The sequence below is a fragment of the Cyprinodon variegatus genome, unplaced genomic scaffold (genome assembly GCF_000732505.1).
Source record: "Cyprinodon variegatus isolate N-32 unplaced genomic scaffold, C_variegatus-1.0 Scaffold146, whole genome shotgun sequence".
NCBI classification, from domain to species: Eukaryota; Metazoa; Chordata; class Actinopteri; order Cyprinodontiformes; family Cyprinodontidae; genus Cyprinodon; species Cyprinodon variegatus.
The window spans coordinates 466,891-489,157 of record NW_015150599.1 but is presented as its reverse complement, the minus strand read 5'-3'; the positions used below and the strand labels follow the sequence as shown (position 1 = coordinate 489,157).

Sequence of the window (22,267 nt, the reverse complement as noted above, 5' to 3'; positions counted from 1 at the left end):
ATATATATATATATAAGGCTATATACACTACTCAAAAAAATTAAAGGAACACTTTGTAATCAGAGTATAGCATCAAGTTAATTAAACTTCTGGGATAGTGATCTGGTCAGGTCAGTAGCAGAGGGGGTTGTTAATCAGTTTCAGCTGCTTTGCTGTTAATGAAATTAACAACAGGTGCATTAGAGGGGCAACAACGAGACAACCATCAAAACAGAAATGGTTTTACAGGTGGAGGACACTGAAATTTTTCCCCCCTCTTCTTTTCTGACTCTTTTTCACCAGTTTTGCGTTTTGCATCCATCCGACACCGCCAGGTTGCACCTCAGACTGTCCAGTGATATATATATATATATATATATGTATATATATATATATATGTCTGTGTGTGTATTTTATTTTGCTTGCTTTTTATATGAGAAAGCTAATAAACATGTTCCACAAAGAATATTCCCTTCCTCCAATTTTAGGATATCTGGAGATTCTTCTATTACTGAGGAGTTAAAGATGCATCAGATGAGGGAAAAAAAACATTTAAAATGTTTAATGAACCACAAACAAAGCCACAGTGGAAAATTGCCCAGTAAATATATTAGCTTCACATCTTCTTACCTCTGCATTCCGGGCTAGGAATGATTTAATACAGAAGATTAAAATTCATATCTTTATTTACCAGGTTTGCCAGCATGATTTCCAATCAACAACAGAATTACAGTTATTTATGAGAAGTGATTTCTAATAGCTGCTGAGCCTGTATTACAGATACTGCAGCGTACACAGAGGAGGAGATTAGCTAATAACTGAGCAGGTGTGTATTTCACATTAATACGATTATTCCACCTGCTGAAGTTTATGGCGTCTCAGAAATGGAGTCAGTATGAAGTAAACTAACCCAATCTGCAGACAGGATAGAAAGGGGATGAAAGTTTTGTAATAATCTTGTAAGGAAGCTATCAATAACTAGATGTTTTCTATCCTTTTTTTTTTTTTTTTTTTTTTTTTTTTTTGCAGCTGGAAATTTTCTATTTATGTACAAAAAAAATGGAAAATGGAAAAACTGCAGAAGTGTGAGCTTTTTTTTAATGAGGTTATGTGAGAACACTATAAGCAGCTAATATTTTACTTGCAGTCGTATAGATCTGTTAATGTCTTCCTTTTTCATGAGCACTTTATCCGTTCAGACATTTTTATACACATTTATCCTTCAAAAATCTTTTCTGATGATAATTTTATCTCTTTAAGATTTATTTTCAAACGGTAGAAAACAAGTTGCAGAGAGAAAAGGTCCCTGCTTCTCTTCCAGTCCAGGAATCCTCTTATTGCCTTATTTCCCAGCAGACATCATTGACTTTCAATTACTAAATCAGCGCTCTAACCGGCCTAGTAAGGAAATCCTCTAAAATGTTTCACTGGGGACATAGAAATGGATTTCAGCTGGATGTGAACACTGGTTCTACCGAGTTCGGGGTAATAGAGAAGACATCCTTCCATGTATCAAGCAGTCGGAGGGATTTACTTTCACAGAAAATCTTTCCCATCTTCCTTCTAACTCATTTGGAGGCGTAAATTCAGCCCGATTTGAACTCAGAAGTAGGATGTCAGCCCAGACTCTCTGGATAATTTCCTCCGATCCATTACCCAGCATGCTGGTGTTTGTATCTACAGCACAGCTGCGTCTGTCTCAAAAACATACAATCAACCGGAGGCAGAGCTAACAGAAGTTATCCGTTGAAGAAGCCTCTGTTTGATTTCCTGTTGTGCTGCAGCACCAGTTGTGAAAAAAACATCATTGTGTTCATTAGTTTATGTACATTAGCAGCGGAGTCTAATGGGTTATGCACACCACAGCTTACAGCAGAGGCTCAGATGATTTAAGATGATGTCGAATTTATGGAAATTAAAGAGAAAAATAAGAGTAAAGCATTGATGCCCCCCCGCTCTCTATCAGACGGTTCAGCTGGGATCTTCTCTCTCTTTCTGTCATTTGAATCGCCTTTACCTTCCCACCATCCTGTTCCCCTGTTGCTGTCAGAACCTGTTAGGATGCTGCTAACGAGTGACTTAAATTACCCCCCCATCAGGCCTGTCCAGGTGTGGGTAATGAGGTGGGAAGACTCCTCCTCCACATGTTCACTAACTCAGCAGCAGAGGAAACTTCTGCAGCTAGGAAAGCCCTGCAACTAAAGAGCTTCACTGTTATAAAAAAAAAACAAAAAAAAAAGTCCAAGTGTTGGACATGGAATATAATAAAGATGTTGAGTCCTGGACGTCTGATTGTTTTAAATAGTCCCACATTTGGTCACTTAATTGCAACACCAAATAGCAGGAGATAAACTAGAAGCTGCATGAGGATTGGAGGAAAACCTGCAGGACTTTCAGAAGCTCGGCTGCAGCATTTTTTGAACGACTTGCAACCGAGAGGCGGGTGTAATGGAACAGAAACTGAAGCCCTGACGGTGGTGAAATGCAATCATGATTCGTCTTCCTGACAACATCAGTTAGATCTGAGCTCTGGCAGCTTATAGTGTTTCTGAGATCTGTTATCGTCCCTGTGGCCTGGCCTCTCACAGACACGCTAAACGGGTGGTCTCCCTCCACTGGAGGTGGAAATGAATCTGGACTCGGCTCTTCGCCTGCCAATCTGGGACATATCACTGTGTTTGATGGGGTGGGGTGGGGAAAGGGGGACCAAGGAGCCAAACCTAAACTTTCTAAAGCTTCCAAATGATCAACTGCTGCATGATTTCACTGAATCCTAATAAATCCTCCATGTGACTGCTCCGATGTACTGGAGCGGGGCAGTCAGCTCAGTATTCAGGGCTTCACTGTTCTCCTACTCTTCGTCACTGTCAGCTGAGCTGCCTTTCTTCATCAGGATCAGCGGAGGCCTTGACAGGAGGACAGTCACAAATGATGGACATGATCTGCCTGAAATGAAAGATTGCAGAAACCTAATCTGATTATCATCTCTCCCTGCTGCCTCAGCATGTTGTCACTTCAGAAGCTTCTAGTTTCTGGGTTGCATAGATCCAAACTTTGTGCCTATAGACCCAATCTAAGGTTAACCCAGGACACGGGCTGTTGTTTGATTGTCAGTCCTGGCAGCTGACTGAACGCTTGTAGAAGAACCCAGAGAACAGATCTCAGTCAAATGGTTCCATAAATCTACTTTAGATTCCTCCTGGATTCCAGTTTCCTGATTAATTCCACCGAATTTGACTAAACTTTGCTGAACTCCGTTGAGATCAACGTGGCAGGATAAGGTCTGCTTCCAAGAGTCCAGTTAGATTGTCTGGACCAGCTCCAGCAGGTTGTTGTAGAGCCTGATGGCCTCCAGCAGCACCTGGTGTTTTGTCTCCACTTTTAACAGGTTCCGTCTTCATGCTTGGCTCACTTCCTGACGCACAAGTCTCCCGTAGTAAAGAGTGAAGAGAATTGGAGCCTGTCTGCCTCCTGGTACACCGCTCTACCCTTCTCCTCCCTCTCAAGCAGCTGTCAAGGTGAGGCAGGTTTAACATGGTGAGGCTCCAATGCCCTTGTCCAATTTCACTTTAGAGTGAAGCTGGGCTGAACATGCCAATCCTGATATTACCAAACAAATTAAATCACGCAGTTGGGCTCAGAGGAGGAGGAGAGTGCTGAGAGTGCAGGGGAGGAAGGAATTGAGAGAAGGGAGGGAGAGGGATGGTTGTCAGAGCAGCTCAGAAGCTTTTTGCTTGGTGTGATCAGGCCTTCCTAGGAGGAAAATCATTAATTGGCCTGGGTCGGAAGAGAGCGCTGGTGAGATCAAACCAAGCAGGGTGACATTATAGGATGGATCAGAGATGAAATAGCCACAAGAGGTCCAAGAAAACTAAGAACCGCCCCTCGTTACTAAAGAAAAAAAAATCCCTATTCATATCTAAGCTTAATTTTTCAGTTTGTATCATATATTTTCAGATCTGCTCTCATCATATTTGAATAAAGTCATCCTTAGTAGACACTAAAAAGTTTCAATCTGAATGAAATAGATGTATAGATGCAGAGGTTCACCATATGTGATTTAAATACATCTTATCTTTCTAAAAATGCAAAACCTTGTTATAACTAAATTCAATACACGGTGATTTACAATTAATCAAATTTGCATCGCCTCACCATTTATAAATATGGAGTGAGGTATAAAATTACCACATCTACATTAGGCAAGGCGAGTTTATTTATATAGCACAATTTAGTACAAAGATGACTCAATGCATAAATTAAACAATAAAATAGAAGGAAAATGAAACCAAGTAAAGATATAAAACATTATAAAGCAGGTAGTAAAGCTAACAAAACAGTTGGATCACAAACTTAAGCTAATAATACCTCTCTTAACAGTTTAACAATAAAAAGCAGCTCTAAATAAATGGGTTTTTAACTTTGACTTAAAAAAATCTCAGGCTTTCAGCACTTTTGCAGTCTTCTGGGTGTTTGTTCCAGATCAGTAGAGCATAGGAACTAAATGCTGCTTCTCCATGTTTGGTTCTAGTTCTGGGTGGACAGAGTTGGCTGGAACTAGAAGACCTGATTGGTCTGGGAGGTTATGTTATGTATTGAGGAGCTGATCCATTCAGTGATTTGCAGACTAACACAAGGGTTTTAGAGTCTTCTCTTTAAACTACAGGGAATCTCCCTGGAAGGACTTTGGAACTGGGATAATGTGCTCTACTATCTTAGTTCTAGTGAGAATACAGGCAGCAGCGTTTAGGATCAGCAGCATATGTCTGATGGACTTTTAGGCAAACATGAAGAGACTGTTGCAGCGATCATTCTATTAAAGATAAATGCATGACTGAGTTTTTCAAGATCCTGCTTGGACATTAGTCCTTTAATCCTGGAGATGGTCTTCAGGTGTTAAAAGGCTGACTTTATAACTGCCTTTATGTTTGGTTTCGAGCTGTAGTAGCTGAAGCTGTGAGCTAACCCTGAAGCTCTCCTTCTTTGGTCTGAAGATTACTACCTCAGTTTGGTCTTTATTCAGTTGGAGAACATGATGGCGCATCCACATATTGATCATTCTTTGTTCTAAGCATCCAACCAATGCTCTGATGGGTTCATAGTCACCTGGTGACATTGTGATGTAAAGCTGGGAGTCGTCTGCATAGTTATGGTAACTGATCTTCTTGTTCGCTATGATCTGAGCTAAAGGGAGCATAAAGATATTGAATAGGAGGGACATCAAATATGCAGTGGCTAACCATATATAATCCTATTTTTGTTGTCTTACCTCATATGAATTGAATATGCAGTCTTTACTGCATATACATTTTTGCATTGCCTTATCATATGCAAGTTAGAAATATTACTGTGACCAACCATATACATGTTCTTTGCCTTAACGAGTTTGTAGAATCGGCACTTGTCTTCGATGGTTTCTCTAGAACAACTTTGAACATCTACAGATTGACATTCTGCCACCTCATGTTGGGAGAACAGCTGGTCGGTTTGATAAGATTTTAAGCTGATTTACACCAGCTTAAAAGTCTTGCTTTAGACTCTGTTACATTTATGATTGGACTTTGACTAGGCCAACTAATGATATTCAACCTGCCAAGGGCAATGATATAGCACTTCTACTCCTCCATCATTGAGTCCATCCTCACCTCCTCCTACTTGGTAAGAAACCTGATTCTAAATGCATTTCCTTTGGTGAAAAAACAATATCCAGATATTTAATTAAAGAAACAGAACTGATTCTTTTTTAGAACATAAAAAAAAAAGTATTATAGATTATCATGCTGTTCAGGGTAAAAAAAACAAAAACATCGTCTCAGGTCAGCTCCAGCAGAGCCGATGTAAGACAGACAAAAGGAAATCCTTCTTCTACCTACAGCCATAGAACAAACCCTATAGGAATTACATTTAATGTTACTTTGAGTTCAGGTATTTTTGATTTGAACTACATGTTGTGAAACTTACCAGGAAATGACATTAACTGAACCCCTTTAATATTGTTGGTTAATATTGTTACAATCTGAGAACAATTTAAGATCCATCTTTTAGAAATGAGCTTCTAGATCAGGACAGGTGAGCCTAGAATAAAACTAAAATATGCGTTAACTTGTTGGTCCCACCAAAAGGAGGACCAGACCTCTGCATCATGTTGGATGTTAGCTGGATCTGTCTTAAGACTGGCATATTTCAGACAGGAATCTTAAAACGAACCGATCAGAACTTAAAAAAGCCAGCCACATCTGATACGATGAGTCACCTCCGATGGAGCCCAGACGGCTAAATAAACAGAATGACTTTACAAATATTTCCAGCACAGGGAAACCTGAGATAGACGGGGCCAAACAAAGTGTCAAAGATCCGTGGAAACCATCGGCTGCACCACAGCTTAGTGGAAACACGAACATTCCCAGTGGTTTCCTCTGAGGGAACCAGATATTGGGAGAAATGTTAGAGTCTAAACAAGTTGGGAAGCAGTGACAAGTGGACGGCGTGGAACCAAACACAGAACCGCAGTTTATGGGCACAGCCGAAATGTCTGACAGGGTGTTTAAGTCAGGACAGGCTGGGAGGCTCGACGATGCTAGAAGACACATATCTGCATGTCTTTCTATGAAAAACAATGACTGAAAAGTTCTTTAAAATCTGGACAGAATCTCTGTGAAAGTCTCCAACCTAAAAACACCATCACTAACGGAAACATCAGGTCATTTGGAGGCGATTGACAGCAGGAGGCATAACGCCGATGATGTCAATGAGAGACGATGATGGTGAACTCCTGGACTCCAGAGGACAACTCCAAACCCAATGCTAATATCAATGCTAAAGGACAATTCAAACAGGGTTCCTAAATATTTAAATTTTTTATTTATTTTTTTTAAGTAAAGAAACGAATACATTTTTATAATAAAAAACAGCATTTTATTAGAACAAAATGCTTCTGTACAAGACGAGAGAACTTTGTCTGAAAAGGTTTCCTCTGATCAGTGTTGGCTCATTACATCGTCATCAGCGTAGACGTTCAGACGTCATCCAATGGTTCAACATTTGAGATCAACTTGTATTAAAAATATTCCTCATTTGACCAGGAAAGCTTAAGTAAACATTTTTACAAGATATGCTTCTTGGTGCATATTAAAACCAAACCAGACGTTCCTCCAGAGCTCATGTTGGAGTTCCGCTTCCCTGCCAAACTGAAAACATTAAAGGTGACATGACTTGAATAAAATAAATAAAAACTGAAGCAGAAATTCATTTAGAAAAAGCAGTAACGTCCTGTAGCAGAAGGTAACAGCCGCTACAGGAGGAGGAATGAACGCGGCTTGTCCTCCTTCAGAGCCACGGGTGCCACGCAGGGTCCATGCGACACAGATTGTCCAGACTGTTCGCTGCAGCCACCAGAGTGTTGACCTTACTCTCCCCTCCCTCGAACTGAGCCAGATTGTGGAGGCGGGTGATAATGGCCGTTACCGCCTTCTGTACCAGGGATACCAGCTGCTGGGAGTCCATGTTCTCTGGCTGTCCGGCTGGAGACAGGGGGACGGAAGTGTCCTCCTGGGTTTTCTTGTGCCATGCTATGATCTCGTCACGAAGCACAGCCTTCAGGATTCCATCCACCTATGGAGGTAAACGGCGTTTATGAGGAGTTTAATTTATGATAAGCTTCGTTATAATCTGAGAGGTTCAGGAGAATAAGCTACCTTGAAGTTGGGCTGAGCGAAGCATCGCGCCACGGCGATCATTGAGGCGGTTAGCGGGCCCGAGACACCGATGGTGGTCAGGAATTCTGAGATGTTGGGTGTCAGACGGAACGGAACGGGTCGGTTAGCGTCCAAGTCACCGGTGGCGTCGTTGATGTCAAAGCGGAAGTAGGAGACATTCAGCTTGCCTGTGTCCTAACAGGAGGAGACGCAGAGGATGGAGGGTTAAAACGGTTCGCCGTAACCACCTCGTCTTCAACTTAACCCAGTAACAGATCAACCATATTGGCTCTGCTCTGAGTCCTGAAAATGCCCTAAAAATCAACATTAACCGGCATTAATGTGAGAAGACTGAGGAGAAGAGATTAAAAGTGAAGCTTTGAGCTTTTTTCTTTCAGCTAGCACTCTCCCACCTCCCCCGCTTCCATACCTACTCTCATTTGCTCCAGCTGGTCCCAGCAGAGGGCCATGAGGCAGTGGGCCGAGACACCAGCGGGCCCCTGGGAGCTCAGATAAGCCTGCAGAGAGTTGGCCATGGAGGCAGCGCTCAGGATGCTAAATCACCTCAGCAGTGGCTTCATTTCGAGTCTGATGCTAAATTAGTGCTAGCATGAGGCGTTTCTGACTGAGAGGGAACTTTTCCACAATAAATAGAATAGGATAAACAACATTACTTCTTCTTAATAAAGAGATTTAGCCCCAGTAGCAATAATAAAATGAAACCGTCTGTGTTCAACAGTCTCTGGAAATTAAAAGAAAATGAATTCAAACAGCAGACCAGTTTGAATCTAACGGAACCTCCGTGTTTGTTACTGGTTGAACGGGTTCTGAATGGTCCAGTCGCCTCTCATATCTAATAAACAGAAAAGCTTTCTGCCAGTCTCACCTGAAGTAGTCAAATTAAAGCTGACTCAGCCTTTTTTTTTTTTTTTTTTTTTTTTTTTTTTACAGCCGTAAGCCATCTCAAGGCCCGTCAGATTCTACATCATTCACTAAACTAACCTGAACCGTCCAAAAGAATGCTGACTCAGCATAATACACCAAAAAGTGAAAGCTAATGTTAGCTTTCTTTCTCTTTTGATAACCAACATGTTTTCGTATGGGTCTGGTTAGTAGAAGCTCGCATTTTTCAGAGAGAAACCAGAACCTCCTCTGAACAGATGTGACAGATCAAACTGTCTCTTTTAGCAGGCAGTAAACATGTTCCAATCCCCAACCTTTAACGTGCTGAGGTGTTTGTTTGCTGCTGAACATCTTTGGAGGTGAAAACACCAAAGCTTCTGCATCATTAATGGGATTAGATGATGACATCTGTGCGACCACACTGGTCCTGATGGGAGCTCTCTGAGGCCCAGCTTGAAGAGGTTTCTGCTTCAGCAGGGTGAGGGACGATGTTCCGGCTGGGCTCTGATGTCCCGTCCTTCACTCTCTCTGTTTGTGTGTGTTTGTTTGTGCGTCTGCTCTCTGCACCGTAATCCTCCTGTGTCTAATGGGATCTGTGGAGTGGAACAGGCAGAGTCGGGGCTTAATGCCGGTGCTTAGCTGCCCAGAGGAACGCCTGTCAGCAAAGGCCGATTAGGATCAGAGGGGAGGGGTGGCCGACTGACACAGTCATCTTTAATAATGACTTTGAGAAAGCCGTCTGCAGACTGTGAAGCAGACAGAGAGCAGGGAGCACGCACCAAAAAACCCCGCCTCTGATAAGCGAGCACAGCCGCTGAATATAACACTCTGTCAAAACACCTTTTGCTTTGACAGCGGCTGACTGACTGATAGGCCCGGCGTGAATGTCATGGGGGAGAGTTGTAACTCATCCGGCCGTTATGGAGGCGGTAATGGAGATCTCTTAATGCGTCTACGAGTGTGTATATCTGGTAAATTAGCTGCTGTCAGATGGATCCGTCGTGTCCTTGGAGGACAGTCGGACATGCTGCGTGTTCACAGGTGTTGGTGTCCTACCTGAGCTATCTGCAGCATCTCAGGGTTCAGCCTGTTCAGATGGAGCATAAACTCAGCCAGGCCGATGAGAGCCAGCTGAATGGTGAACATCTTGCGGAAGGTCCAGTAGTCGGTGGCGTTGGGGAAGGTGTGGAGGGCCCACTCCTTCAGCATGCTGCGGGGAACCATGTTGCCCTGCACCTCTTTCAGGATGTCCCTCAGAACCTGGACATGAGACATGACGTGTCAAACCCCCATCTGATCAAATGAAAATCCTCTCTACACTGTTCTCATGGATAGATGATGATGCAACAGGGTTTCTCTTCTTTAAGAGAATCAGATTCTCATCAACGTCGGTCCATGTGGGCCCGTCCTGCAGAGTTTAGAGGTTTTCATGCTGTAGCACAGCTAGAGGGAAACCTCTAAAACCTGCAGGACAGCGGCCCTCGCTGTCCTGGCAGAGGTTCAAACATCTAGATATGCATGCGTAGACATGACTTCCGAGTTTTATTTATTCATGTTGCAGAATGAGTCCATTTCAACTGAAGATCTGATCCAAATTAACAACGCATATAAACCTCTGATGTAAGCAGTCTCCCCTGGTTCTGTACCTGGTGGCTCGCCTGCGTTCCTCTGGCCTGAACGGTCGCCAGCCGATCATAGTACCGGGAGATGGGATTATCGTGCTCGATGCCTTTCTTGGCACAGCGCTGTTTATAGATTTCCACAAGCGACAGCGAGGACGGGTTGTCCTCCACCAGCCGCATTTGAGGAGACACTGCAACCACCCGTGGTACTGGGAGGAGGAGACAGGGGGGAGAGCGGTGTGAGAACCAGTGAACAATTAACAGAATCATCTCCCATTTTAAATCCCCCCTTCTTAGGAGACCAAAGGTTGCATAAAAAACAAGCAAACATTTGGAGAAAGCCCCTTTAAACCAACACCAGGTGTCCAAGAGACATTTCAGAACCAGGAGAATAAAATTGGAGATCATACCGGTGAAGAAGAGGTGCCTCTTGGTGGTCTCCTTCCTCTTCTCTAGACACGGGTTCAGGAGGCGCAGGAGCTGGAGGACCCTCTCCTCTCTGCGTGATTCGGTCAGGCAGGCATCGTTCATCACCAGGTACGGGTAGATTTTACCGTTGTGGCCTCGGATGTAGAGACGGCGTGCTGCTGTGTTGTGTTTCTGAACTATCTCCACTCTGGGCATAAATCTGCAGAGAGATGAAGAAAGGAGGGTTCTATCAAACTAAAGCTTCCAGAGCAAAAGGCTGAATGGTAAATGTAATTTCCGTAGCATTCTTCAGCTACATGATGTCTTACCTGGCGATCTTGATGTAGTAGTGTGTGGGTTTGGGCATCAGGAACTCTCCAGGGATCTCCACTTCAGCAGTTTGTGCTGAAAAGTTGCTGAGGAATCTGCACTTTTCTTCAATGAGGAAGAACTTGGGAAGCTGCTTGGTTTTAGCCTCCAAGATCTTGATCCATTTCTTTAGCTTGGAGATCAGGTTGTGCAGCTTCATGGAGCCGGGAACGCTGAAGTCAAAGTCTGATAGGAGGAAAGTGGAACAGGCGTAAGAACAGGGAGCTCAACAAAACGTTTGCCGTTACTGAATCCTTCTGAAGAAAAAGTTATACCAGAAAAAAAAAAACAGCTTTTAATCTGTTTTGGGCATTAAATCATTTAATATTGGACAAAGAAAGTAGTTGGTGACTCTGATATAAACTTGGAAAGGTTCATGCAGACTGAGGAAGTTCTCATCCTTAGAAAGACTTGGACTCACTCTGAAAACTAGAAAGTGTAGAAATGGTTTCCTTTCCTGTTTTTAAAGCATTTCAGAGAGTGAAGTCCAAAGTGTGGTTCAGGGGCCACTTTTGGTCCCTGAACTTGCAGTTCCAGGGTGATACGAATGAGGATCTCAGCAAAGGTGGCTGGAGACTATTCTAATCATTTACTAATTGCTTTGCTATTAAAAATTATTAAACAGCTTAAATTTTATTTTTTTTGTAATTTTGTTCTGTAAATATTCTTAGAGCAGGACTAGTTTTGCTGTGAAGGTTTGATTCAAGGGGCTGGGCTCGATTTAAAGAGGCTTTATTTAATCGCAAGGCAGACGCAGGTGGAAACGTAGCAAATACTAAGAAACAAAAAAGCAAAGTAATGCTATGAAACAATCATTTTCAGCCCATTTCTATTTGTCAAGAAATCAATACCTGCAGTCCATAAAATCTCAAGAAGTTCGACATGACTTTAGGCACAGACCTGCTGCAGCCTCTGTCCTGAACACTGGACCTGGATCAGATCTGTTTTGTGGTTCCTGTTTTTGTTTCTCCCTTTTTCCCTTTTGCTAGGAATGGCATTATCCTATCCTCTGCATCACGTCTGGCACTGACCTCCTCAGCTGCTTTTAACATTCACAACAGCAACTGACTTTATAGCTCTAAAAAACATTTAGCTTTAGATCATAAAAACAACACATGCTGCACCCAGTAAACTAACCACTTTGTAACATCGTTGAGTTGCTTAATACATCCATTTATTAATGTTGAAACAGGACAACAGGATGGTTATTTATGTAGGACGAAGTTATGCAGGATGAATTACAAATATTTAATTCATGTATGCATTGCATAATATACTGCGGTTAAGTTCAGGGTGTCCTCAACAGATCCTAAATATAGAAATCTTGCATGCAAACTTTAAATTAGGGTGATAGCCTGCTCCTATTTTGGCCTATCGTTGGTTTACCTGACTCTAAAAGTGTTGATCTTAGCCCCTCCCATAAATAAACATCTGCTAAGAGAAAAAAATCTCTTATTTTCTCTGCTCTATCCATCAATTTAGCAAGTTTAGTAATATAAAGTGCTCCTCTCTTATCACGTTTTTGCCACGTATCAGGTTAAATCACTGTGCAACCTGCGGCTGCGTTTTATGGGGTAAAAAACACATTCAGACCTCTGCTAATGAGTCACAACCTTCTATTAAATAAAATAATTGATTTACCTTCAGATAAAATCTGAGTTTAATGAGCTACTTGCAAAAATGTATTTGTTGGCTTTAATTATCTAAAATCATAAGAGAGACCTGAAGTTGATGGCAGTTCCATAAATTTGCATTTAATGAAACTTCTGGTCTCTGATTTAAGGTCCCAGCATTAATCCTGACACTGTTTCCTAACCAGAAGGTTAAAATAAAGCTTTTAAAATGAATTTCCTCTTTCAGTCACAACTTGTTTCCCATTATAAATAAAACAATAAGGTGTTTTTAAAGAAAAAAACCTTCAGACATCATAGCAGAAGCACCTCAGCACAGACTGGCACAGTCTTTTGTTTTAGTATCTCTGCCGCCGTGCTTGTTTTAGAGAATCCATGAAACCGAAAGGTCTTCAAACCTCTGCAATCTTTGCCAGAGACAGAGCTCCTAATACTTTAAATAAGCCCTTTAAAACAGGCAATGTTCTTTCCCGAGTGGCCCCATTTCGCCAACAGTCCAGTAGCAATTCACCTGCCTCCAAAGGGGAAGTAAAATTGAAACTGGTCTGAGGAAATTGCAGCCGAGCAGCCTTAGCAGTCTATAAATGCTGGCAAATAGAAAACGCAAGAAGCAGCCCTGCCATTTCAAATCTGTGAGGAGATATATAATTCAAACATTGATTAAAGGTAAATAAAACTCTGCCTTAAAGGCGAAAGCAGCAGATGAAATCAGTGTCATATTAACTCCTGAGAGAGAGAGGAGGAGGAGGGGATCTGATCTCTTATAGGCTACCTTGGACTTCACTTACTGATGGCTTGTGTGTTTTACTGCAGATGAGCTGGAAGAGGTTAGAGGTCACAGCAGCTGGAAGACCGACTCAGTCACAGACTGTCCACTTCTCTGATCCAATCATTCATTTTTCTTTTTGAAAAACACTCAATTTATTCTTACTTCAAAATTAGACCTCCTCCGTATTTCTGATGGACGATGGAGGAGGGCTGTCTGTCATGTCGCACAGAGTGAAATCAAATAACATGGCTTTGATTTAAAAATTCGAGAAAAATGAACGGATGACGGAGTCTGAGGGTTAAAATCTAAAACTTCTGACTGAAAACAGACTGTTAAAGGTGACCTATATTCATTTAAAGATGCAGCACAGCCTCCACAGATAAACCAGTAAGCAGCCAAATAGCATCACCTCGTTCATAAAAAGCTTCTGTGACCAAAGTGTCTGGATCTGATCCGCTGCTAAAACAGTAAGTCATGCAAATAGCATTCTCCGTAATTAGATTTGAATGCCTCCCTGCTGCCAAATGTTATATCTGCTCACATAAACCCGTATTTTCCAGCCCACAAACCCAGTGAAAGCGAGCGAGCCGCTAACGCGGTGCAGGGAATGTGAGCCTGGCTGCTCACTAAAACCTGTTTGTTCCGCTCTGGAAGGTCCGTGCGGTTTTCTGACGGTGCCGGCCCGCCTCCCGCGCCGCCATGGGGACGGCTGCACGGGGACGGTCCGCAGGCGCCCCGGTGACGCCCGGCTGCACAGCTGGCACCGCAGCATCTGGTTAGATTCATCAATAGAAACGCCTCTCTCTCGTTTGGTTTCATTCAGTTCAGCCTATCTGCCGTTTCTTAGCTTTTGCATGCTAATGGTTCTCATGGATCCCAGTTCTTATTATTACTCTGTCTGCAGAACCCTTGAGGAGAAAGTTCTCTCCTTATTAAGAGAAACAGAACACAGGTGGAGCGTTTTACATTCAGAAACCTTACACCAGCAGTCAGCCCGAGGAGAAGAGGCGAAAGCTTAAAGCCAATGAGTGTTTCAGACGGAGATTGTTTAAACTGGGTCCAGGAAAGCGTGGTTCAACTCCCTCATGTAGTGTAGAAAAGCACACATGGGCCAAGAAAAACAGGGGGATGATTGTTTGGAGAAAAATGCCCCAAAGGGGGCCCTTGGCTCCATTAAAACTGCACCTGCCCTGTTGGAGTCCGCAGCTTGCACATAAATCGCAACATGCAGGCCAAGATGGCTGCAAGCAATAACAGGAATATCACAGAAATGGGGCTTTGATGTGTTAATGCGCTACTGACGACATATCTGGGATCACTGGAATGAAGTGTTTTTGCTCACAATCATCTCAGCGCACCGAAAAGAAAAGCAGGAAAACAAAGAACAGGTTTGAGAAAAGAAAGCAATCGAATGAAGAGAAATCAAAGGAGACGTTCCTGTTTGAGCATCAAACTTGGTTTTAGTAGATCTGCTTCAAATTGAGTCATTTGTTTAAAAAGTTTTAAATTGGATGCAGATTTAGAGGAAGGCTGTCGGATTAGATGGGAGGATGGAGCCAGTGATGGAAGATGTTCAACTGTTAAGATGAATGAAGGTAATAAAACTCAAATGTGAATCTGTATTCAGATCTTTTTACTCCAATACCAACAAACATCGTGGGGAATAAATTTTCTCCAGACGAGACCTGATTGGTAAAGAGGTTTCCTATGAGAAGCTGCATTTCAACTCATATCTGTTAGCTTCATAAAAAGCATGTGAAAAACACAATACTTTGGCAAGGTGGCGTGAAAACTGGAATTAACCCAACCTGTTGTGAACTGGCCCTTCATCTTCTGGAAGACGGGGTCCTGAGCTGTGGCCTGGGCCCGCCGGGCCAGCGACTCAGAGGCAGCGCTGGAGAACATGGTGGAAACGTTGGAGACGTTCTCCAGGCCCACACCAAAGGTGCTCACCAGCTTCTTGACAAAGTTGAGGGTGTGTGGGGTGATCTTGGCATCGGACACGGCGCCGCTCTTCTCAAAGGCTACAGAGTAGCACTTAGCCAGGCCCTGCTGGAGCTGCCTTAAGACCTGCAGAGGAGGAGGGAGGGGGGGTCAGATCCTTATCAGACTGCAAGCTGTGGATAAAGACATTAAAACGATCCAGGAGGACGGATGCAGCACTGATTATCTATCCAGAATGAGGAGGAGGAGGAAGGAGCTAAAAAAACAGGGGAAAGTTTCTGCAGGGCCTGCTGCTGCTGAGTCGCCTCAGCTCCCGATTCTGGGTTAATCATGCAGATAAAAACTCAAAGCAGCAATCTTCCAGCCATAACTCCCCAGCTATCCTACATGCTCCCTGCACCCATCCCTCAGTCTCTCCTCTATAGATCTGCACAACTCAAACTGTTCCAGGTTTGGGACAATCCTCCCACTGAAGGTTATCGTTTATAATCTTCAGTCAAAGCTGTTAATATAACAAACAATGAATCAGTTTATCGTGATCGTCTTCGGCTCCTTGTTCTTCTCACCTCTTCATGCCAGTTCTCTCTGAACCAGACCATCTGGTCCACAATGCCCTCCAGCGAGGACAGCAGGGTCGGGTGCAGCTCCCGCTGCATGTGCATGATCCGACTGCAGCGCCACATCGGGGCGGTGGCCCGAATGGGACCCGGGTCGGTCCCCCCCGAGTGGGGCTGGGCCCCCACAGAGCTGGGCTGCTGCTGACCAGAAGAATCTGAGGACCAAAACGGGAAATAGGAATCAGAAGATGAAGTTCTAAAGAAATATCAGAGATCCACCTGTTCTGAGGCTTTTAGTACATCCTGAGAATTTGACCCTATTTTTATTTTATTTCATTTTTTATTTTCCATTTTAATTACTTTTAAATTTAATCATATTCATTATTTTTAATTTGAACTAATTTAACAGTTTTCTATACTCTTAATCTCTATTTTAGGTTGCATTTTGCATATCTATTGGATTTTTTCTGTGTGTTATTGGATGTACGGCGCTTTGATGACCTTTTGTTATTTTAAAACAGCTTTATAAATAAAGGGGTATGGTTTGGTTTCCTCCAACTTGTTTCTGTCTCTTTATGACCAAACTTCCAATTTTAATACAGAGTAACACAAAGTAACACGATGGAAGGAGACAGAGCCATGCTGTCTGATTTATTGAAATAACAATCTGAAAAGTGCGGAGTGGATCAGTGTTCAACTTCCTGGAGGAAGGACTTGGATTAACCCGGCTTCAAACTATTAGGTTCTATCCCTCTTTTTAGAAAAACATCTCCAGCTCAGTCAGAAAACATTTTTTAAGTCCTGGATTTAGATTTGGACTTTGACTAGGCCATTCTAACATATAACGAACCCATACTACTGTAGCTCTGGCTACATCCTCTGCACCGATCACTGCTCTTTATTCAGCACCAGCCAGCAATTCTGAGCTCTTAACAGTTTAAGAAAAAATGTAGATGCATGAAATCTTCAAAGCAAACATGAACCACAGAACTCGTGCTCTTACCGCTTTTGTAGCGCTCTCTCTGCTCGATCTTAAGCGTCAGGTAGAGGGTGCGGATGGGGAAGTAGACAGCCTGTGGATAAACTCGTCCCACCTAACAGATAAAAGAGGGTCAAAGGTCACATTTCAGAGAGTCCAGTTAGGTCCTCTAAAGGCCAAATTATGCTCCTGACGCTTAGCCTCTGCAACCGTCAAATCTGTCTCTGTGCGGGACCACGCCCCCCCACGCAGAGGTTCTTCAACCGTCGTTGCGCACCTCAAAAAAATCCTGACTACGCACCAGACGTTAGCAAACCTGCGCAGACCTCAAGCGGAGGTGCGCAGACAAAAAGCAGCTGTGATTGGTCCTTAGTATGTCTTTCCGGCTGTCTGTGTGGTTATCCTTCTCGACTCGGTGCCGGGGTGCGCCATTTTTAAAAACTCAGGAACAACTACGACGAAAGGTTAATCGAGGAGGTTCGGAAGCGAGTTCTCGAAAAGGCTCTCCCTTGCGCTTTGGTAGGAAACTGCTGTGCGTCCCTAGAAATTCCAGACCGATGATGCAGAAGCATAGCAGCAAAACTAGTTCACGACCAGACGCAAGGGACATTTGATGTGTGCGATTGCAGAAGTCTAATCTGCCCTTAAAGGAGAGAAGGAGGCAAACAGAGGTGAGATGGAGGCTTATGGAGAGAGAAAACCGATCATCCAGAGTTAACCACGAGCTGTTTAACAGCACCACTTGGCCAACTAAATCTAAGCTAAATATATGTTTTTTAAATGTCCGCCTATTAAGAGTTAAAATGAAGAGAAGAGGGAAGGAATTTAGAAGAGCAAAAAAATAGAAGCTGGAAATGAGTGAAAAAAATGTAGTATTAAGTGGCGGCTAACGGCTTCATTAATGATGAAAGAGGACAGGAGGAAGAGGAGGCACCAGAGATCATCACGCTAATGGGAAGATAAGAAACGTCTTAGTGTTTTTTGGAAGATGATGTAGGCAGAGGGGAGGAGGGCGATGTAGACAAGCTGGAGGTGCTGAGATTCTCAACTAACTTCTGATTCATCTCCCCGCTTGCCCCCAGGCGCTCCTCTCCTCACCTTCATCAATATTTCAAAATACGTTTTTTTAAACACCTCTCTGCCGCAGAGAAACTCTAAATAATTCAGGCGAGCAGGAGCGATAAAGAACGTCATGAATCAGAATGCCTTTTATTCTCTACATGGAGGATAAGGCGTTCACCTTTCCCCTTCAGCTGTTAGACGGCCATCGGAGGGGAGGAGTTAGAGAACAGGAACATCCAATCAGCTTCCAGATACGAAGGTAAACAAAATGACTTTTGGGCTTTGACTGTATGCAGGGATCTAGGTCATATATCTATAGATCTAAAACCTGCAGCCAAAACAGTGAACTTTTTTAAAACTTCTTAAAAAGAAAACAAATTCTTGCCAAAATGATTATTTTGAAGATTATTACCTGTTATTTTTTACCTTCTATCATTAAAAGTATAAAATTAAATAAGACAGTTATTTACAAAGAAAAAATAATGTGCAAAAATATGCAGGATACAAGATATTTTTAACAGTACGCAAAGAAAAAGAAACCTATTCAATAAATAAAAAATGTTTATTTAAAGAAGATTTGAATATGAAATATTTACTAGAAATAGAAAAACAGAAAGGCTCCTTAGAACTGATATAAATGATATGAAAACTAAAGAGGAGCTGAAGCTCCAGCTGACAGGTACTGATCCGTTCCTCCTCCAAATATTCCAGCTCTGCTGGGAGGAGGGCTGGTCTTCATAGAACGCCTCTCTTTGAAGATCACCCTCCTCAAATTGTGCGGAAATAATACTCCATTAGGCAAAGCAAATTAGTCCTGGCTTTAATTACTAGCTCTGTTCCCGCAGTGCGGAGGTGCGCAATATTAACTTTATAATCATTTCTTATACAAATAATTTAAAAGCCAATTCACCAGAGTGATGAAAGCCAAGAGATTGCAGTGAAGTAATTTAAGAAATAGAAGCAGGACAAACAAAAGCTTTAGTTTAAAGGCAGCAGATTTATAATGATTAGACAGACAGACGTGTGTGATGACTGACGCCTGCACGGCGCCAGATGTGCCGTCCTGAATCAATGACACAAGCTGAGAAATGATGAATATGAGCAACAGTAATGGAGCTCTATGGTGTCTGTGCCTATGAAGCAGAGGAACTTACCTGGCTGATGAGGTTGAGCAGAGGTTTTCCCTCAGATCCGACCAAGCAGGTCAGAAGCTGGGGAATCCAGGCCAGCCACTGAAGAGGCGGCACTCCAATACAGTATTTGTCCACAGCGTCTGCCAGTGTGTTCTTATCATCAAAGCTGAGCAGCCAAAGTACCTGAAGAGAAACAAGAGTGAGGAGGAGCAAGCAGCAACAACTCCGCTATCCCTGTCATGAGGAAAGCTAGACTGAGGTGGGATGGATGCCTTAACCCCCTCGCCTCCTCAGCTTTTCTTTATTGACTCAGGCCAAGTCCACATTTATCAACAAAGAGTTTCTAATACAACGTGGTAGCCCGCTACTTTTGGATGTAACTAGCAGTCATTGAAGCTGACAGTGGTCGGCATGCGCCACAAACAGCCCGCTGCGCTGTGGTGGTGCTAAAGGCGGACTAATCATTGAACTGAGGATGCTATGAATCATCCTTCCTTCCAGGGTTTGTACAGGAATGAGTAACTCTTAATTTAATGTTTTTTAATGCTTTTTTAATGCTCTAAAAAATAATTTTAATGCCATCAACAAGTACCCATGACACATATACAGCACGGTAAAATCCTTCGTCATCTTTACCATCGACAGGCTGCAGCCATGTCCCGAATTCCTCGTTTTCCAGCCACTTTTGTTGAAATTTGAATTTTCCCATTATCGAGCTTTACGATCAACCAAATTTTCTTTTTTATATATATATATAAATAGAGCATTTTAAATGCCACAATAATCACATTTAATGAATTTTGCTGCCAATTAAGGCCTTAATTAAAAAAATAATTATTTAATGACTTTTAATGATTTTTAATGACCGGAGGAAACCCTGTCCTTCCTACATTTTTCAATGCATACAGAAGCAAACAAAGACAACTAACATCTGAAAAATTACCAATATGGTAAATAATAAATATGTGATGTTCTGCTTCTAAATTCAAACATATTATAACACATGTATAGAGTATTTTATTTTTCCATATCGGGGAAAACAAAATCCAGTAAATTACAGTAAAGTCTGGAGAAGTAGATGAAAGGTTATTAATAAGAAAATTATTAACCAATATGAAATTACCTGTAATCATTTGTTTAATTACATGCCGTAATTGATTTTCACTCTAATTTTTTTATAGGATATTGTAGAAATTAAGCAAAGTGTTGTATATTACTGAGTAGGGGAAAAACAAATTTTACCCCCAAAAAATCCAATTTGAGGCAAATTAAAATAACAGTACTTAGAAATCATCGACTGGAAATAAAAGCACAAATATGCCTGATTTAGGACAAATATATCATGGAAAACTGGAATTATTGCACCAAATATCCCTGTGGGATATTTTTCAAGTTATAAAACAGTTGAGAATGCTGCATCTGAATCTTATGACTTAGACAACTATACAAAGAGTGTATAGAAAACGACATTTCCTTTTGTCCAGCTTTCAGAACATTTCCATTTCTTAAAGTGCAACAGTAAGGGAGAAAAAAAAACATGGTGCCAAAAACGCACTGATATGGAAGGTCAGAGCATTAAAAATGTAAGGCGCAAATATGCAGAACTTTGGTTTGGTGTGATCAGTCTGATGCGCAGTCAGTGACATGATTAAGAGTTTTCAAGTCAAGCGCTGTTATCAGGCCGCTGCCTACAGGTGCCACCATGTTTGTTTCTTCTTATGATAGAGATAGAAATAGTTTGGAATTACAGGACCGCTAATCACACATGAAATAATGCTAAAAATGACAGGAAATACAACAAAAGGCACATGGTTTGTAAATTGTGATGCCAAAGTCAAATATTCAGAATGTAGCCGATATAAGCATCCACCAGCAGTGCACAAAGTCGCTCCTAGCTTCCTCAAAGCCCTCCAACCAGGAAAGCACGACGGGCAGAAACAAGAAGGGCAAGAGGGAGGGGTTCTTAAATTCATTTTGTTTGTGTTTAATGTTTAAAAATAGTAATTTCGGGTTAGGCATCATATTTGGAAAATTCTAATCATAAAAAAAAGTTAAATAATAAAAGCTAAAGATATAAATAATAATATTTAAGATTATATTTTGAAATGGGGCTGTTTTTTGAGATGAAAATGTAAAAAATAAAAAAACACCTGTTCAAGGATAAACTTTGATGATAAAGTAAGTTTCTAAATTTCTAAATTTTTCTTTGGGGGTGCTATGAATTTTCCCCTTGAAGTGCTCTGTTGCTGCTGCGGCCTTTAGCAGGAAATCATATTCTAGTTTCTGAGCTCACCCCAAAAGCAGCAATTTGTTGCTTATCAGAGTTTCTACTTTGGCTCCAAGTCAAACCTCAAACCTTGCAGACATTAATGGTATAAAAATACAAAATATCCTGATTTTAGACGATTTCAAAGTTAAAATATGAAAACCTCGCTACAAGTCAGCTTTTAGGACTCACCTTTGCCAGATACTTTCGAGACTTGCTCTCGTTTTGGTGGCGGCAGGCGTGCAGGTAACAGGTAATGGCAGAAACACCCAGGTGGAGCTGACGATCTTTGACAAAAATGTTCTCCAGGTAATCCCCCCACATGGCCCAGGCCTTCACCAGGACATCGTGCATCTGAACAGCTGCTGAAAAGGCCTTGTTGGCCTCCTCAGACCTACAGGAAGAGAAAAGGAGAGTCAGAGAGGGCGGAGCTTAAAGGCGTACTAGTAGAGGATGAGGAGCTGGATGTAAGGAAGGCAGAAGGTACTTAATATGGAGAACATGATAACATTAATTGCAAGAGGAGAAAAAGTATTTATTTAAACTTTCAATTATTTTTTTTTTCTTCCATCCCGGTTGGGATGAAGACATTATTTTTAGTGATTGCTGAATAAAAAAATTTTCTTATGTTGTGCAGTTCTATATTTTTAGTTTAGAGCTGTTTTCTAACAGGCTAAATGATCCCTAAAGGATTTTATGAACAACGCAGAGAGAAGCAACTCTGGAACCTGGATTTGCTTCTGACAAAACTTTTGGATCATTTACCTGGAAAATAAAAGAAATAGATTATATATATTTGTATTTTGATCATAAGATACAGATAGAGAAACTAATAAGTCAGTATCATAATAAGGGTGTGATGAAATGAGTCTGACGGGTGCCTCTCTAAACACAGCTGATGCTACATTCAACCTCCTTTTATTAACTATATGTAATAAAACAGTAACTATC

General features: G+C 42.0%; 1 protein-coding gene across 2 annotated transcripts in view; it reads right to left on the bottom strand.

Moving 5' to 3' along the window:
• Nucleotides 1–6,888: 6,888 nt before the first annotated feature.
• Nucleotides 6,889–22,267, bottom strand: part of trrap (transformation/transcription domain-associated protein) — a 69,398-nt gene continuing 54,019 nt past the window's right edge. The window contains exons 63-73 of one of the 2 annotated variants that reach the window (XM_015377079.1): nt 21,509–21,710; nt 19,072–19,233; nt 16,880–16,970; nt 15,886–16,091; nt 15,184–15,445; nt 10,936–11,161; nt 10,609–10,826; nt 10,223–10,407; nt 9,633–9,836; nt 7,674–7,868; nt 6,889–7,590 (exon numbers count right to left, since the gene is read on the bottom strand). In XM_015377079.1, coding sequence (XP_015232565.1) covers nt 7,306–7,590; nt 7,674–7,868; nt 9,633–9,836; nt 10,223–10,407; nt 10,609–10,826; nt 10,936–11,161; nt 15,184–15,445; nt 15,886–16,091; nt 16,880–16,970; nt 19,072–19,233; nt 21,509–21,710 — 2,236 coding nt within the window. In that variant the 3' untranslated portion in view covers nt 6,889–7,305. The remainder of the gene's footprint in view (nt 7,591–7,673; nt 7,869–9,632; nt 9,837–10,222; nt 10,408–10,608; nt 10,827–10,935; nt 11,162–15,183; nt 15,446–15,885; nt 16,092–16,879; nt 16,971–19,071; nt 19,234–21,508; nt 21,711–22,267) is intronic. The other variant, XM_015377080.1, reaches the window with a different exon arrangement.